General features: G+C 44.0%; 1 protein-coding gene across 1 annotated transcript in view; it reads right to left on the bottom strand.

Annotated features, from left to right (window-relative positions):
- The window catches only part of LOC121690325 (adhesion G protein-coupled receptor L3-like), a 118,495-nt gene that overhangs the window by 49,164 nt on the left and 48,858 nt on the right, over positions 1–20,473 (bottom strand). The window contains exon 3 of the mRNA XM_042070810.1: positions 9,790–9,899. Coding sequence (XP_041926744.1) covers positions 9,790–9,899 — 110 coding nt within the window. The remainder of the gene's footprint in view (positions 1–9,789; positions 9,900–20,473) is intronic.

Below are 20,473 nucleotides of genomic sequence, written 5' to 3'. Positions count from 1 at the left end.
TTTTCTGTTACTATTAAAAAAATAAAATAAAACTATTTTGCTGGTGTTCTTCAGAAAAGAAAAGCTGTTCAACTTCAGTCTCCAAATGGCAGGCATATACGGACAAATATTTTTACTAGTAGAAAACTAAAGGACAAAATAACACAAACTTCACCACACAAAAACAAAAACGGAAAGTATTACTCTTGATACATTTCACCAAGTCATGGAGGAAGAATATGACTGTCCTATTGATCATATAGTCCAATCTCTTGGGAAGGTATTTCCCAGGCACCGAATAATTATTATATCTTGAGCTGCATGATATCCCATGCTTCAGAGGAAGGTTACTGAACAAGGAACCTACTTGGTGATACACTTACTACTGATAATGCTTATTTTGAAGCTTAACTATGAGGATGATCTGACTAATCCTTAATTAAAGAAAGACATGCTGTACCTGTGTCTGGACTAAATGTTTGCACCTGATACCATTATAAAGTCATGATGTGAGTTGCCAAGGGACAACAGGGTCTCCCCCAGGCAGGTCGGATTAGATCATCTCATAATCATGTAATTGGCTGAAAGTACACCTAAAGAGCATCTTAAGAACAGCTAATTGGTGGGAAGAGCATCTGCAGCTGGCCTTGGTGAGATAAACACCTAAATGTGTGTCCCAAACCTGCACGTTTCCCCAAACGCCTAAAAGAAGGGGGCGGTGGAGAGGAGGAGGAGGGGGGGGGGGGGGGGGGTTCTTGACTGTCGGGGACACTTTTACCTCACGTAAGCTGTCAACAGGCGTCAATCACCTGAGCCCTGCAGATGCGAATGACTCCATGACTTTGAAGCTGTTTGCTTAACTTTTTTCAACACCGGCCCCAGCAGTGGAGATGATCGACAACCAATAAACGCGGATAAACCAGAGGCTGTTACTGTAAACTTCACCACCCCCCCCCACCCCACCGAATCGAATCCTCTCCTCCTCCTTCTACCCCTCAGCCGAAGCCGGGTGCATGCCCGAGCCTCTCAATAATTAACATGTCCCGATTTTGTGCCTGCGTGCCAGCGAGGTGGCAGAATGATATCATTAGTGCCTAATAGAGATTCATGGTTGAGTGGAGCGGAGCAGAGAGAGGATCCCGGGATGGCAACGGGAGTGAGGGAGGAGAGAGAGAGAGAGAGAGAGAGAGAGAGAGAGAGAGAGAGAGAGAGAGAGAGAGAGAGAGAGAGAGAGAGAGAGAGACATTGTGACTAGACTTGCAGTGCTTAATTAATGACACAAATTAGAGGGCTTTGAATAGCATGCGCCTGAGGATGTGGGAGGTCACGGCAGCAATCTCCAGTTCCATCTCTCTTTCTCGCTTTTCCCCCACTTTCCCTCTTTATCTCTCTCTCTCTCTCTTTTGGTCCAATGCTTTTCTGTCTGTTCTTCCCCCATTCTGTTGCTCAGACACTCTGTCTGTCCATCTGTGTGTGTGTGTGTGTGTGTGTGTGTGTGTATGTCTGTCTCTTTGTCTGTGTCAGTGTGTATCTCTCCCATTGTGTCTGGGTATCCTAGTATGTGTCTCTGACTGTGATGGTGTCTGTCTGTGTGTATCTGACCTTTATATATGGGCATAGCCCCCCCCCCACACACACACTCCAATCATCTATATTCTACTTTTGATTTATCCACTACTGTCACCTGTCCTAACCCTGGGTCTTCCCAATCCTCTCTCTCTCTCGCTCTCTCTCTCTCGCTCTCTCTCTCTCGCTCTCATCTCTCATCTCTTCCATCTTCTCTCAGCATCTCATATCCTTGGCTGTGCAGGGACCCCCTCCTGTAACAGGTGCAGTCTGTTGGAGACCGACCAAAGCCTCATTCACCAAGGAACGACACAGGAAGAGGAAGAGGCACAAAAAACGACAGACAGAAATGAAAAAAAAAAAAATAAACATCTGTGACCACGTAGTGTCTCGCTTTCTCAAAACACAAAGCTCATTCCCAACAGGTCAAGGTCAAAGAAGGCACCTCTAGGAAAAGCTCCCCTTGGTCACAGACAATGAAAAGAGCCCTTATTATAAAATCTTTCAGGATTTAAAATACATATCAACATGAGATAAATAGCGATTTATTCCAGAAGCAGTAAAGTGACTCACCCCTAAGGTGATACTTAGGCAAACTCAGACTGAATCTTCTCATTAGGGATGCAACAGACGAGACCTTTGATTAACACTGACAATCCCGCGAGGTCTCTGGGTGTATATGTGTGTGTGTTTGTTTGTGTGTGTATGTGTGTTTGTTTGTGTGTCCACAGTGCCATGGGCCCAATCGGCAATTAACGCTTTAGCCTAGCACTTAGCACCTCTTGAAGCACTTTGCGCAACAAAGGCCCATTTGAGAGCAAGGAGCCCCTGATAGATTATAGTCTGCGTCCTTTGATGCTATTAGCTAGAAAAGCCATTTTCACATGCTCCCACCACCACCACACACTGACACACACACACACTGACACACACACACACACACACACACACCACCCCAAAACACAGTCATTTACGTGTGTCCATAATCATACCCCTCTTTTGCAATCAGGGAGGGCACACCCGCATCCAAAGGGAGGGAAAGAAACGTTGATGCTTTTTTCAGCAGCTGTGTTTTTTACCCTGCTGCTATAAAAGCTGCACCCCCCTCTTTTCCTTTACTCCTCTTCTCCTCCTGCTCATTATCCCATGCGTTATCCGTGAGCACGGCCTCAGCCAATAAGTGTGGATGGCTGTGTCCTAGAGGCTCGGCTTGGTCTCACTTAGGCCAAATGATAAATGGGGGACAAGATTGCAATTACGTGGCCAAGCTTGGTCGCATAGACAATGGGCCTCCCAGCTAAGTGTCCCCAAAATGTGATTTCATTCATTTTTTTCCCTGAGTGGGCATTTTAAAAAGCCCCCCAAAAAAAGAATATTCAATCTTGCTGGTAATGCCTCCCCCAAATTAGCATTATTTTGAAATGGTTTGCTTTTCAAAACCACTTTATGCACAAATTGCTTAAGTGATATCTATGGCTTAAGCAATATAGTATCTCTCTAGATCCAATACAAGAGCAGGGTGGCAACTAGTGGGTGAAGTATTCATGAAGTGAGGTATCCAGAAGTCTGATTGGATGTTGCTTGTTCTCATAAATGAAAATGCATGCAAACGCAGGGTAAATGACGAGTATGTATACAGTATGTGTTATATTTGACACTTCATCAGATAACCTCAACCTAACACTGTTCTAACACCTATCAGTGCTTTCTTTTCCCCTTGTGTAAACATGGTCTCTCACACCTTTGCAGCACAGCACACTGCAACCACCTCACATAGCCTCGCATGACATGATTCTGAGCAGGTTCGCTGAAACACTGCAAAAGCAATGGAGCGTAAGGCTTGTGATTGCCCTGAAGGGGGGTCAGGTTGCAGTGGGTGGTGAGTGTGTTGTGCGAGGAGGAGGTCAGCTGTCATTAAAGCCCGTCAGTCTCCAGGCCTCTCTACTCTCTCTCTCTCGTTCCTCACCCTTCACACCTCAGATCACACGGGGATCGGCACCCAAGTGAAAATAAGCCCTGACAGAGATTTAGAGATCAGGGCTAAATGCTAGTTAGCGACCAAGGACTCCAACAACAACAGATTCAAGATGGACAACGAACGACACTTCAGCTAGATACATTTAACACAATGATTTTCATAAAGGCACCTACACAGTCATACATTTGTAGGTGATTAATTAATAAGATTTGATTGCTGCACACTGAATAAATCGATTCAAATTACAATGGCACTGAGTGTGATACTGGATCGCCAAGCAACACTACATACAGAATAAACTGTATTCAGGGTTATGGAGAAATCAAGTCTAGAGAGACCACATCCCATCCAGTCAGCGTGGTTTGAGGATTTTTTTGAGGAAGTAACTGTAAGAAGAATGTAAAATGTTGACATATGATGGATGGCCATCAAAGAGGGAAAATGACAGTGCGACCACGTCTGATGGGGACTTCATGGCTCATATGTACACTGGTCCTAACGCTGATCAGACCCTGAAATCACTTTAAAGGAGAATCACCTGCTAATGACCGTGCACTGCCAAGCCCAACTGGGCCTCCAATTAACATAATTGCAATTAACATTGATGGATTGGCTGGCATCGGACACAGCAGAACGGTATGGTGCCCAGGTCCGGCTGATCCTTGTTTACCTCGATGCCTGTGACGGCATCTAAACACTGCCATTTCAAACATTGGATCGCGCAGCGGACGTTAGTCGGGTCCAACGTGAATAATTGCGCTTCGCTGTTGCCAAGACACTGGCATCGCAAACTATTAGGGATGGTGGGTCGGCGCGCATGTGGATGTCCCTTCACGCCTAAAAGCGAATGTGACGTTAGGCCCTGACAGGTAAATCGTTGCTTGGTCACAGCCTTCCGTCACAGGCGTTGGGTGCTTAAAGAGGGGCGTCCACGGAGGATAGGCACCAAAACAACGGCAGCCCATCAGGCGAAAATGGCGGGCGAGATAGATAGATGGCGGAACGACGGCGTGTGACAGATCGATTGTGCGGCCCTTGTTTGGCGACCGACACGGGGACATGCTGACAGATAACAGAAGTGGCAGGTGTTGAGGGATCTGCCAAAATAATCAGGGGTTTATTGCATTAGGTTTTTGCCAGGCTCATTGTGCTAATCCAGCAAGATGCCTCTACAATAGAGCTCTGATGAGACCTTCTGGAGAGAAAAAAAAGAAAATGGACCATAAAAAAATTAGTGAAATGTTGAAGGATGGAGGTGTTTCACTCCTATTGTTGTTAGGAATTAAACTCATTTTGAGACACTCAGCCATCTGTGCATACCGAATTAGGGGTCACAATTGGTTCGGACGATTTTTTTTTAATACATATTTTTATGGCACCATTATAATTTAACTGAAGGATGGTACCATTATCATTCATTATTTCCACTTGCCAACATGAAGAAAAATAGACATAGCAGATGAATGGATGGATGGATCAGTAAGCACACTGACAGGAAGAGGAAGAAAAGCAAGCTGTATTACAAGAATTTCTTGGAAGAAAACTACAACTATGTAGTGCAATTATGCACCATATTGGATTTAACCATGTGAATCAAGGTCAGCCTGTTTTCCATGGTAACTACATGCAGAAATATGCCTAATTGCTTATTCTGGAACAGTCTGTTGATGAGGTAGGTTTGTGCAAAGCACTGACAGACATGATCAAAAACACACACACACACACACACACACACACACACACACACACACACACCTAGACAGGACTGAAACAATTATTCAGTTTCTCCTTTTGTGTGCCCTTATCTGACTACTGCCTGGAAACCTAGGCCTTGACCAGATGCTACATCCGATTCATCGCAGGGGTGAACAAGACTAGCAAGTGTGTGTGTGTGTGTGTGTGTGTGTGTGTGTATGTATGTGTCACCCACAAAGACTGACCTCTGAAGGAACCAGCTTGTAAAAATGGCCTGAACCACAAAAATAGGGGAGGCTTTTGAAAGGCTGGGAGCAGGGACAAGTGATCCATTGTGGATGTACAATCACGGGCTGTGAGTCAAGGTCGGGGAGGGGAGCAGAGGGCCGGAGGGGGAGGGAGGAAGGGAGAGAGAGAGAGAGAGAGAGAGAGAGAGAGAGAGAAGAAAGAGAGAGAGAGAGAGAGAGAGAGATGCTGTGGAGATCTGACTCATGATAATATGTCATCACAGAGTGCTCAAAAGTGCAACCCTGTTCCAAAGCAGGGCATCTCAATAATCAGCCGCATGTATTGAAGAGCACATTCCATTTCACTGAGTGTGTGTGTGTGTGTGTGAGTGAGTGAGTGAGAGAGAGAGAGCGCATGTGTGTTACAAGCCTGCAGTGAATCCATTCATGCAACTGTAAGGTCAACATGTAACAAGCGTGTGTGCACACACACACACACACACACACACACAGCTGGAAACAGGTCCACTGGCTAAACCATGGAGGAGCCAATTAAGTAAAATATTACTAGAAAGCTGCAGCAGTACAATGGTGTATTCTTGTGTATTTCATTTGGTGATGTTTGTTTATTTCTTTGTTCCTGGCGGTCAGGATGAAAACAACCTAATGATACCCCTCCCCCACTCATTCTGAAACGTCCAGCTATGCTTTATCTCTCTCTCCCTCTCTCCCTCTGTCTCTCTCTCTCTCTCTGTCTTTCTCTTTCTCCAACCACCGAATGCAGGCGATTCACCCAAGCTCATCGCTATGCTGGGCAGTCCACTCGGGCAGCGGCAAGATGAGGCCAGCAGTAACTTCACTTGACAGAGCCGCCCTCCGACCAGAATACTGATGACACCGTCCACCCACAAAAGAGGAGAGCCGAGGGAGGGAGAGAGAGGGTGCAGAGAGACAGAGAGAGAGAGAGAGAGAGAGAGAGAAAAGAAGAGACAATGAGTGGAAGGGAGAGGGAGAGGGTGAGGAACAAGAGTTGAAGGGATGAGAGAGGAAGACCGAAAGAGGAACAAGAGGTGAGAGGATGAAGAGTGAGATCGAGAAGGAACTTGTCAACAGATAGTGAGAGGGGGGAAAATGCAACACAAGGAGTGTGGAAGAGAGAAAAGTAGAGAGAGAGCAAGAGAGAAAAGGGCGAGATAGAGAGAGAAAGATGGAGAGAAAGAGGGAGAGAGAGAAACCTGATGAGTGTCACCGAGCAAGTTTGGAGTTGTCAAGATAGAGGAGAGAGAAAAAGAGAGATAGACAGAGACAGAGAGAGAGAGAGAGAGAGAGAGAGAGAGAGGGAGAGAGAGAGAGAGAGAGAGAGAGAGAGAGAGAGATAGACAGAGAGAGAGGGGGGCATGAGCAAGGAAGAGAGCAAAATAGTGAGAGGGAGAGAGAGAGAGAGAGAGAGAGAGAGAGAGAGAGAGAGAGAGAGAGAGATAGACAGAGAGAGAGGGGGGCATGAGCAAGGAAGAGAGCAAAATAGTGAGAAAGATGACATGTCAGTGGGCTACAAAGCAAAGATTGGCTTTAACAGGGAGAAGAATCCCTTTACGTGTGGGCTGCCGTAAACCTCAACAACACACACACACACACACACACACACACACAAACACACACAGGGAGAAGAATCCCTTTATGTGTGGGCTGCCTCTCTTATTAGTCCCTCAAATGACTCTCACTGCCAGCTCACATCTGCATACAGTCCTTGTTTTACAATAGGGCCGCCATCCCCAAAACTAATTGTCACATGCCAACCTCTCCTCCCACCACCACCACCACACCACCACCCCATTCTCTCTGTCTCTCTCTCACACACACACACACACACACACACACACAGAAAAAAAAAAAAAAACACGTCATGATTTACCTGGAATTCAGCAAGCACACGCCTACAAACCAGCCCCTATGACGACCTCCACGTTCTCTGGACACAACAAAACATGCCTTGCCATGTTGAATGCAATCCAATCAAAACTGGACAGTACTAAACCGCTACCAAATCACATTTAACAACTAACAAATCACATTTTGAATCTGATCACTCAAATCGCGAGGCGATCTGGAACCCACCTGACCACACATCTTCCGTAGCGTGAATACTAATGCCTCCTGGTGCGACGCCAACACATAGACTCTCAGAGAAAGTGGCATAGGCCGTAACAAAAAGTGGTCATTATGGATGGCAAACACACGTGTGAATGGACACACACGTGTGAATGGACACACACACATGTGAATGGTGATGTGTCTTAGCTGTCCACTGTTGTCCAGCCCCCGGGACACATTTTTAAAACCAAATGACACACCAAGTGAAATCAGGGCCTGATATTATATTGACTTCTTTATTCTTTATTCAACCCCCCACCCTTCGCCACCACCAACATCTCCTCCCAAACACCATCTACACACCTGTGTTACGTAAACGATGATGATTTTTGGACAGTGAAATGTTTGGAAAATTTCTGATGACAGAATATGATTATGATCACCTGTCTGGGCTAATTGGCCATCCGATGATAACGAGCCGTCCACCCGGTTGACAGCTGTTCCCAGAGAGGTAACAGCCAGAGATAGGACGGGCTCTTTTCTATCTTTCTTTCCCTTCCTTCAAGCCTCCTCTGGTGTCTTAATTGATATGATGGCTAATTACTCTGCAATTTGTTAATTTGCAGACCTGTCTCTTATAATGAACAGAGAGACAAACTGTCATAAAAAGTTCTGAATGGTAGTAGCTGAAGCAAACAGGGTGGACATTCTATTTTCAGAACATACTATGGATGGAATGTCTAAGGACAACAACCCAATTACAATCTTAGATGAATGATTAAACTGTAACTAATTTGCTGTCAAGATCTAATATGGAATAAATTGGAATAAAAGATCTTAATGCAATCACAAAATATAACTTGAGGCAATCACAAAATATAACGTGAGGACTTACATAATTTATAAAGTAACCAAAATATTAGGATGATACACTCAGACCAGTTTCTAAGGGCTTCTGTAATGAAGTGAATGTGCTTATTGCATCCTGGCATATGATCAGACAGTTATTGAAATATCTTTTTTCCACAAAAAGTAACTCACTAACAACAATCTCTCCCTCTTTCTCTCTCTCTTTCTCTCTTTCATATATTTATTTTCTCCATCTTGCAGCATAATTTTATCATCTTTAATATGGCATGTATAAATAAAACATCTTGATGGGTAAAGAAAAGGGCTTTCGGATCAGATATGGTCATTTCATATAGCAGTCATTCAGATTAAATTCAATAACTCACCCAGGGTTATCAAATTCTCAGCTGCTGAATGCTGAATGAAATATGATTTTGGTGCAGTACAGCAAAAAAAAAAAAAAAAAAAAAAAACAGTACAGTAGCCTCTATTTCAGGGTTTGTGATGCCTTTGAAGTCTGGTCCAAGACTGTGGATGGCATGTAATGAGGTGTAAGGGTCCACAAAGGGTCAAGCCATGTGAATACAGGTCACTATATGAAACCTGGAGTGCTGAAACAATATAGCTATTGAAAATCAGTCTCTGCATGAGTGTGTGTGTGTGTGTGTGTGTGTGTGAGTGAGTGAGTGAGTGAGTGAGTGAGAGAGAGAGAGAGAGAGAGAGAGCAAGGCAAGGCAGTCATATGGCCAAGGGAGGTTATGTTCTGCCCTCTGGCAAGCAAAATAAAAATGAAAGATTAGCTTGCCGGGTGACAACAATAATTGCTCGGAGAAAGAAAGTAAGTTAAAAATTAAAACATGAAGAAGTGGCTAATATGTGGGTATGAATTAGAAAGAATTATCACTATGTAAGTGTTTAAGTGTGTAAGTACATGGACACACACACACACACACACACACACACACACGCTGTCTTTCTATTACCCAGACAATCATCCCTACTATTTTGCATCGAATTATTAAACTCCAGTCACCACCAAGGCCAGTACTAAAGATGGAAGAGGATGAAACCTGAAACACAAGAGTCCAAGTCACTGAGGCATGGCATAGGGCCACTACCAACAGATGGCAAGCACAAGCCATGTAGTGTGCAATGGAATGACCAGTGAACACAGGAACCTGTCATCAGAGAGATGTGTCTGTGAATAAAAAAGAATGTCAGTTATTTGTGGTGCAAGGACATAGAAACACAGTCTGTGTGTGTGTGTGTGTGGTCTGGAATTTTGAGCCACACAATAATTCCAGACCAGTTAGAGGAACCTGAAAGGGAAAGAAGTGTTAGCATTGCATGCAGTTTAGCCTTTAGCTTTTTAGCAATCAGAGAGTATTGGAAAGGGATACATACTGTATGGGACACACTCGTACTGCACCTCCAGGTACTTATATGTTCCAGGGCAGGGGTCAGGGAAGACTTCGGGCCCGGCCACCACCGCACATTGCGTTCGATTGTTGCATCTACAAAGAGATCAAAAAGGGAGGAGATTAGCAATTCTGATGGACAACTATACAAAAGGAAATGTGATGAATTCATCTCCAAAGTCATGGCAATGTCATCCACGCACATCCTCAATAAAGTGCACAAACCAAAGCCGTAACTCAATTAGGGCACACTTAGCATGTGGCTAATGAAGGGGAATAAATATCATTTTACTGTTGCGATTATGAAATCGAACCATTTGAGGGTTGAGTGATCGCTGATTGCTTGTCTGTCAGCAATAAAATTGTGAGGTTGAAAAGGAGAAGTGGGGTGGACGTTCACTGGTGTTTTTCTGCGTTGTGAATTTTTCGGACTGCGAGGAAGCGGACGCAAGATAGAACCATGACTAATGTACAGGGGACACAGGCAGTCAAGTGAAAAATCAAGCGAAACGTTGGCTCCCCGTCTGTCTTAGGCTCATTAGTCTCTCAATCACAATGTTTTAAACCGCAGCACTTTACACAGTCATGCCTTCATTCGCTTATAGCTATTTATTCCGTCTCTGATTGGGGCAAAAATTAAATGACCGGCGATTGAAACTTCAAGTGCATAAAACAAAACTTGGATGTCGATGATTGCTTCGGTGAAAAATGAGATCAACGCACCAGGGTTAAAAAGAAATAAACAGCCAACGAATGTTGAATAATACGCATTAATCATTTCACGGCATCAACCGCAATAACATCATTTATGTTCGCAATTTGAAATATTGGACAGTTGGCACAAGCGTCCGCCGAGCGTCGCCAAGCCAATTCAATCGTGCATCAAACCGATGCTTACAAACGGCCTCTCGCTGCAAAAGGCTCTGAGGGGCAGGCGACATAAAAATTTATTTATTTCCTGCTAAATAGCCTCTCACAATGCGAGTCGCAGGGCAGGGTCGAGGTGAGCTAACACCATGATTCATACGGGACAATTAAAAGCTTCCTTTACACCTTAATTAACATTGATTCCGGGGCAACTAATCAATCTCACCAGGACGAAAGGAGAGTGAAGGACCTTTTCTCATTTAAGGCGAGCCTGTAATGAGACACGAGCCGGCTCTTATCGCCAGCTGGACTTTATAGGGTCGTGACCCCTGGATGCCACTCATTTCACTCCCTCTGCACTCACACTCTCAAGCGTCTGAATGCAGCCTGTGTCTCACAGGGTCAAAGCTACAGAGGAAAAGAGAGAGAGAGAAACTATTACCAAAGCCCAATTTTTTTTACCTCAATTTCTTGTTTTTCTAAATACAATAAAGTTATTTTTCCTATCCATTAGGTTCATACCTTTCTTTGAAGGCATAACCAGACAAGCTTTTTAGTGATTGTATAAGAGGTGGTTGACTGAGACAAAACAAGAAACTACATAAATGCCACTAAAATCACCTCAAAGGGAGTGGAGCTTCTGTGTATTATCAATTCAATACAGGAAGGCTTTTCATACGGGCAGGAGTACACTCTCTCCGAAGGCAAGACATTGATTCAAGAAGATACAGTTGTGATTTAGCACTCTTCGCCAGAACACAAGATAACTATGCTGAAAAACGATCATGACTGTTTACTACATACTTTGCAAGATCGGCTTCCCCAAATATGTCCACGGCATGTAAATTACAGAATTATGTTGTTAAGCATTTTTTTTTTTTTTTTAGGTATAATTAATAAGTAAGAATAACTATAATTAACACCATTAGAAATTGTTCATTTTAATTACATTATGATAATTTGCTGTAGTCTGCCGACAAATTCATGGTGGTGACACTATAATAGTATAATGCTGCAATTACAAAGATTCCTTTGCTTCATTGTTCTTTGCTGCCCTGGTGTTATGAAAGCTAACAAAGAAACTCAGATATGTTTCTCAGAAAAATCAGATATGTTTATTGCGAACGGAGATGAAAATGACCCAATGTTTCGGGTTATACTGCGATTTAGAGTATACTGTTACCGTCCTCTCCTGCCAAGTCCAGCTTCCTGATGGAGTCAAGGAAGACAAAAAAAGGAGCACAGCTTGTTTGAAATATCCTGCCTTCCTCATCTGTGCAGTAATCTTTATTATACAAACAATGCAAAGTTCACAGAGGGTCAGGACGCTAAACTTTAATCAGGGCGCGCGATCACTTTGCATGAACCTGCAGATTAAGAATAATCATACTCGTCAGGGAGCAGATTACGCACTAAATCCAAGCATCAATATTTATCTTGACCCATATCTGTGCTGCCATGAGGTTTTAAGAATGCTTCCTGCCGAGATGTCAAGGGAATCATTTTTTATCTGATGAAAGTCCGAGTCCAATGAAATCAAAGTGCACTCGGTGTAATTAGAAATTAACAAATTAAAAGAGAAAATCAATTAGGAAAAATCAATAGAGAATTATCTACATAACAAGTACGGTTAGGGATGTCTAATGATGTTAATGTGGTATCATGAAATATCAGGCTCGTTGGCCTTCAGCTTGACCTTTGTGAGTAGGAAGGGTCCAGTTGATTCACTAGGGGCCCAGTGCTGAAATCCATCAACGGTTTGAACACAATCCAGTTACAGGTTGGGACTGACACCTCCTCAAATGGCATCCACTGTAGAATGGGGAACTACAAATATACTACACAGAACAATGTACCCTCAAAGGAAATGGCCAGTGGACTGTCTGAAAGAGAGATATTTTGATTTTGTTTGGGTAGAACAAAACACTTTGTTTTGCCTTGGTCTACCAGTGCCACCTACTCTCTGTATCCGCATTTGATGAAGTGTTAGTAGTACTTTCTTCTTCAAAACCATGCAAGGAAATGAAATGTGTCATGCTAGTTTGAATTGAAACTGTTTAATCATTACGAGCTCACCGCAGGAACTCGTTTGTTTTTATCTTTAGTTTCTCCATTTCACTACCTGCAGAGTTTGATTAAGAGTTTCACTTTGCTTTATTTCCATAGAGTCCAACTGGCTTCAAATCAACGGCTATTAGCAAGATTTTGTCAAAATTAGACAAAAAAAACTGCAAAAAAAGACATAAACCCCCCCCCCCCCCCCGCCAAAAACAAAGACAGTTGAAACTGAAATATTCTGCTTCCTATCTCTGTGCGTTTCCTTCCTGTGTAGCACTCAGCACCTTGTCAAAGGCATGACATTTAAATAGCGGCTGCTTAGCGCTTTTCCATCCTCTGTGCCAAATGGAGCGATTTCACAGATCCTCGCTCCTTGCCATCTCGGTGGCCCCCCGCACAAGGAAGGAAAAGTGTGTGTGTGGCGGGGATGGGGGGGGGGGGTGCGCCAATATCCATGCAATCTAAATATGAAAGGTGACATTAAATAGCTGTCAAATGGTGGGCCCATTCCTCATAACCCAAACATTCCATTGCAATTGAGAGCGAGTGTTCTATTCGCCCCCCACCTCTATATATAATATATATTTTTTTCTTTCTCTGTGTTTTTGCTTTCCAGAGAGAGCGGCGATGTCTCCCCTGTCCCCTCTTTTTTGTGTTCTGGACGTGTGTGTGTGGTGTGTGTCTGTATGTCTGTGTGTGTGTGTGTGTGTCCGTCTGTATGTCTGTGAGTAAGTGAGTTTGTGTGTGTGTGTGTGTGTGTATATGTGTGTGTGTGTGTGTGTGTGTGTGTGTATGTAATGACACGAGGCGCCTGAGCTAGCTCGACGAGTAATCACTGTAATCTCCCCCTGATCCCCCTGCCAAACAAAAGTGGGAGACCGTGCTGGATCCCTCACCGGGAGGACCGGAGCACCAACACACACACGCACACACACACGCACGCGCACGCGCACGCGCACACGCACACGCACACGCACGCGCACGCGCACGCGCACGCACACGCACGCACGCACGCACACACGCACACACGCACACACGCACGCGCACGCGCACGCGCACACGCACACGCACACGCACACACGCACGCACACACACGCACACACACACGCACACACACACACGCACACCGGAGCACTAACACACACACACGCGCACGCACGCACGCACGCACGCACGCACGCACGCACGCACGCACGCACGCACGCACGCACACACACACACACACACACACACACACACACACACACACACACACACACACACACACAGTCTGTGGAAGTGTTGCAGATTAACAGGTGCCATGAACTCCATTTGGAACATTAGCAAAGGAAAAAGGAAATACAAATGGTCCTGTTATAGCATCACACACACACACACACATATACACACACACACACACATACACACACACATACACACATATACACATATACACACACACACACACACACACACACACACACACACACACACACACACACACACACACACACACACACACACAGGTGAAATGGATAATGCAAAAGGCCCTGTTACACCATCAGCAAACATTGGGGCAGGATTCTCCACACACATATTAAGCCCTCTGATTCGGTTTATTGTTTGTGTGGCAATTCTGTCCTGGATGGTTGAATGCAGTTTCCCCTGATGTTTTCACTATCATTTGCACATTTGCCTCGTAAAACTGGTCCCTTTTGAAGATGAAAAGCAGAGACTAGGTTCAAAAGTTGTTCTTTATAATTTGTATTTTTATTTTTATTCCACACAGATCCTTTGTGACAATGTAAATCTCTGGAAACCATCAGCCTTTTGAAAGTACTGTATGAAAGAATGCAAATGGCAAAATAGATGCACGTATTCTCCAAAATTCAGTAAAAACACAAGCAGTAGAAAACCGATCAACGCCCAGTAGAAATGGCACGTTAAACGAGCCTTGATGGTGATTGCTGCATGGACGCAGTCCAGACACACCGTGGTCAGAGACAGCAGACGTAGCTACATGTAACTCGCATTAGTGCTCAGATTTGACTAGAATGGCTAACCACTTCCTATACACAAGAACTCTGTAATAGTTCTACTTCAGTTCAACTTTTGATTAATATAAGCGTCTTTCATTCATTTAGCATATATTTTTTTGCTAATGTGACGGCAAGGGTGAAGGCATATATACAGTGATGGCCAAAAGTATTGGCACCCATGCTAAAGATGAATGAAAAGAGGAATATAAAATCATCTTTTGGAAATTGATCTTAATGCCTTAAGTGAAAAATAAGGAAATATCTAACCTTTAAGGACACCAATTTTCTTAGTGAATGAATAATGTATCATAAATAAATAAATGTTCTTTCTTAAAATACAGGGGTCATAAGTATTCCCACCCCTATGTTAAATTCCCATAGAGACAGGCAGATTTTTATTTTTAAAGGCAAGTTATTTCATGGATCCAGAATACTGTGCATCCTGATAAAGTTACCTTGGCCTTTGGAATTAAAATAGCCCCACATCATCATATACCCTTCACCATACCTAGAGATTGGCATGTTGTTATTTCAGTCAGCCTATTAGCTGGTTTGATTTGTAGGGAGTGGAAGGGAGCGGAAATTTTTTATCTTTTTAGTCAAACAATCCTTAAAAAAAAAAAAAAAATTGAGTGTTTATTCCTAGTGCATTTTGGCCCCGTCAGAGAGTGTGTTTGACCAGAGAGGGTTCGGGTCAACGTGCCAGGAACTGTGTGTGTTACTGGGGTGTCTCAGAGTTGAGGTGAGAACACACTCGCAAAGGATTGTGGGTACCAGTGGTGTGAGAAACACTTCACTCCTAATCTGGTCAAGACCTTGCTGAGGTGAAAAATGGTGATTGGTTGAGTCCTACAGTAGTTGGAAAGTGTGTGTGTGTGTGTGTGTGTGGGTGTGGGTGTGTGTGCTGGTGGTGCATGTGTGGTGTCTTTGGGGGGGTTGATAGAGTGTGCAATGTGTGTGTGTGTGTGTGTGTGTGTGTGTGTGTGTGTGTGTGTGTGTGTGTGTGTGTGTGTGTGAGAAAAGTCTATTGTAGTGCATGCATGACTTTTATTTCTTTGCAACAGATGGACAGGTCAATATCTCCCTGTCCCTTATTCTGAAAGACAGTGTTGTGAGAGTGGTGTGTCTGTGTGTGTGTGTGTGTGTGTGTGTGTGAAAGAGAGAGTAAGAAGGAAAGGGAGAGAAAGAGTATGTGTAAAAGAGAAAGAAAGGGTGAGAAGGAGAGAGAGTGAGGGAGAGATGGGCAGGTCAATATCGCACTGTCACAGTGGGGAAGTCTAATGCGTCTGGGCTAGTGTGCAACAGAAGAGGAGCCTTCATTCATTAGCCTCCACAGCAGTGAGGGGCCCACACCACATCCATCTCTCCTTTTGCCTGTCTGACACCGGACGCACAAACACACACACAAACAAATGGACATCACACACACACACACACACACACATCACACACATCACACACACAAATTAACATCACACACAAACAAACACACACACACACAGAAACGTACACAGACACACACACAAATGGACATCACACACACACACACACACACACACACACACACACACACGAACATCACACACAAACAAACACACACACAAACAAATGGACATCACACACACACACACACAAATTAACATCACACACAAACAAACACACAAACACACACAGAAATGTACACACGCACGCGTCATTAAAGAGTCACGCACGCGTCATTAAAGCCAAAGTCTCATAGAGGAGTTGTCATAATGCCACTGAGAGGGTAAGTCATCTACCTACGGCAGTGCAGGAACAGGATGAGGTATCCATCACACGGGAACAGTTTCAGGACAAAATGCACTATTGTGTTTTACACTGACGGCCTACATAGAGAAGATGCTCACCCTCTCATGGGTGCAACGAACAAATGACTGCATCGTTCTACACACACAGACACACACACAAACACACCCACACAAATATAATGAAGTAGCAAACACTATTTCACTAATCCAGTTCCACTTCAAACAGGTCAACTGTCCACTTCCTCTAGCAGTTTCATAATGATAGGACTGTCTCTCCTCAGAGACGGGAAGCGAAAATGAATCTGTCCCCCCTTCATGCATTTCTGACCACCAATCACTGCAAACCATCGAGGAGTCACCAATGGCAGAGCCCAATCAATACTTCATCCACTTCCTCAAACACAAATCTCCGCCTTCCTCTTCTCACTAAGCCCCAGAAGACTTGCCCTCAACCCACCCACACCACACCAACCCCCCCCCCCCTTAATTCTTAGTCAGGGAAAGTCGTCTGAGGTGAATCAGAGCAGATTAGAAATCAAGAGCAAAGACATGCCAAACACTGACTATGCAAACAATGCAAGCAGATTTAAGAGGGTGGGCGAGTGGGATTGAGAGACAGCTCTAGCCTCTAGCATTAAACCCACAGCTCACAAATCTCTAGATCAGAGGCGCAATATGGCACAGCACAGCAAAACATCGGATCACGCAGCGCAGAGCCAAAAAAAATAACTTATCAGAACAGCAAAGGACAGCTGGGTGCAGCAAGGCAAAGTACATCACTTTGGTCTCCATGTTGTGGATGCTGGTGTTTGTTGAAAGCACATTTAATATCAAGGAGAAGCGTCCCTCGATCCTCCTTACCTAAGTGTGTGTGTGAAGACTTGCTGAATAAGGCATTTCAGTCCACTTGGGAGGATTGCGACCCCGGTCATGATGAATCTTTAACACGTTTCTAATTTCAGTAGTCAATTTGCAGTGATTGTGGCTTACAAATGCTTTTACTGGCACATTAACTGAAACAGTATCCACACACTCTCACATGTTTTCAATGGGAGCAGGGAGGAGTAAGGTTCTATAATTAATGTGTACTCGTCCATAACCTTCCTCTAAATGGATTAAATTTGTGTAATTAGTGGCAGGCAGTTATGTATGGTGCTAAATAGCATTTATATTACATGTTTAGCATTCAGAATTCAGCTTACCCATTTATCTGCCCTGCGTGTTTGAGAGTCTAAGAACTTTGAATGCTAAACATATGGATTTGTTCTTCCCATACTTTATCCACCATTATCTACATTAAATCACACTACACATCTACAGTATCTCTACACTGAAACCACACTACAAATTTGGCTTCCAGTGTTTCCCACATAATTAAATTATATTTGTGGTGGTAGGTTTGCAGAATTAACTTGAATGCAACAGTTTTTAACAAATTAGCGCAGCGTGATTATGATGCTAACCAGATTTAAGCACAATTTAGTACAACCTGGAAAATCATTGTGTGGTGGTCAATGTTGATATTGTGGTGGGCCGCCACAAATAAGTCAATGTATGGGAAACACTGGCTTCCATGCCTGTCTATGGACCCTTTCAAGAGAGTTCCATTATCAGCATCATAGTTGGCCCCACAAGACTTCCTTTTTAACATTCCATATGTTATCTTAATGCAGAGGAAGTAGATCGGGGCCCAAATAGAACGTTCAAGCATTGTTTTTGTTTACCTTGTTGAAAGGGTCCATTCATGACGAGTGACTACACTCTTTTTTTCCCCCCAGAGGCAGCGGATGATTTGGGTCCGTTTTAGAATCAGGCACAAAGATGGCCAGCACAATCCTATCAGCCCATTGTGGCACCAAAAAAAAAAAGGACCCCTCAGACTAATTAGACTGTTCCAAAAAAAGCACATGACTTATATCCACGGCGTGGCTACTCCCCTTACTCCATCTCTCAACTTCCCCACCAGCTCCTCGACCACACCAAAACCACCGTGGAAAATAAATAAATAAAAATTCCCCACACATACACAAAGTTGAGGGACACTCTCTTTCTCTCTCTTTCTCTCTTTCTCTCTCTCTCTCTCTCTCTCTCTCTCTCTCTCTCTCTCTCTCTCTGTCTCTCTCTCTCTCTCTCTCTCTCTCTCTCTCTCTCTCTCTCTCTCTCTCTCACACACACACACACACACACACACACACAGAGACAAGCACATCACACACACACACACACACAGACAAGCACACCACACACACACACACACACACACACACACACACACACAGACACACACACACAGGCACACCACACACACACACACACTGAAACACTGAAACACACACACACACAGACAAGCACACCACACACACACCACACACACACACACACACACTTGTCAGCACAGGAGGTTATTTTTCTCTTCGTTCAGGTCTTTCTTTTGCTTTCCTTGACGGATGGCAAAATGGAAACATATGGATTTATTCTGCTCTCTGCCTGCTCCGACTCCGACTTCCTCCACTTCTCCTTGGGCGCTTTTTCGCGGCGAACACAAACGCACGCTTCCGGAGTGGACCAATGGATGGCCTTCTTATTTCTCAAAGCCTGGCTCCTCTCCAGGGACCAGCAATGCATGCCCCGCCGATAAACAGACGCATTTCCTGTAAGTGTGTTTGTGTCTGTGGGTGTGTGGGTGTGTGTGCGTGGATGTCTGTGTGTGTGTGTGTGTGTGTGTGTGGGGGGGGGTGTTATTATGGGTTAACTGTGATTGAAGTAAGTGTGTGAATTTGTATGTGTGTATGCGCGCTTTGCGAGAGAATAGCAACAGATGACGGAAGCGCCATCTCTTGTGAATGGCTTCCATTCACCAAACTTTAAGCCTGTGATTGATGATTGATGACACAAATACAGTTCTCTAGCAAGGGCTCCAAAGTTTCCTGCCTGTGGGCAAGTTTGCGCTCCCTCTAACTCTCCTCACAGCCCTTACAGGCGGCAGACCGACCTCTGCTCTGCACAGCCATCACAGAACAAAAAAATAAATCTGATCAAACTTGGCTTGATGAATAGACTGAAGAAAATAATATACAGTACAGTATAAGAAGCCACTATTTATATTCTATAGCTCCTGCAATAGGGGAACCATATCATTATGTGCAGTGTGATATTTTTAGTGATATTGACTGGTTTGTTTGCATTATTGTATACAGATGAATAGAGTCAAGATTAATGTTTGGGGAAGTGCTGGTAGTACATAGCTACACAGTGATAACTACTCAGTGGGAATGAAGAAATGGGTCATTTACTACAACGAATTACAAAACTATAAAGACAAATGCACGTCACCTTTTATCACACACAGAGCAGAACTAGGTCTTATCCTGATTTTTTTTTTTTTTTTTTTTTTGATATCCGGTATTTTTATGTATGTGTGTCTGTATGCATACTCTATCAACACCCCCAAAGACACCACACACACCACCAGCACACCCACCCCCACACACACACACACACACACACACACACAAACACACTGTGTAGTTATTGGAAAGCTTCCTTTCAGCAAGGCGCCATCATTACCATACATCATTGCCAAACTTCCCCAATTACAGTAGAGACAAAGAGACTACACAATGAAATAAATAAATAAAATCCAAATATATATAAATAAAAAGTTAATACACAGCGCAGCAACAGACAAATATCTCCCTGGGAGCCTCTCAAAGTCTGGAACATTGCAAAAAGTGGGCGTTGTGTATGCGCGCAGTGTGTGTGTCTGTGTGTGCAAATGTGTGTTTGCGTGTTGCGACTGGCCAAAGTGGCGCCACCGTTTCACAGAATATCTCCCGACATACTGCCGCATGCGGTCTACGGGATTTATTGCCCAATCATTTCTCTTGCGCAACCCTTTCCTTGAGTCCTGATAAGTGATGGATGTGTCAATCTCCGCTCG

The sequence above is a fragment of the Alosa sapidissima genome, chromosome 18, assembly GCF_018492685.1.
Source record: "Alosa sapidissima isolate fAloSap1 chromosome 18, fAloSap1.pri, whole genome shotgun sequence".
Lineage (NCBI taxonomy): Eukaryota > Metazoa > Chordata > Actinopteri > Clupeiformes > Clupeidae > Alosa > Alosa sapidissima.
Note: the sequence above shows the minus strand (reverse complement) of the source record. Positions and strands in the feature narration are given on the sequence as shown.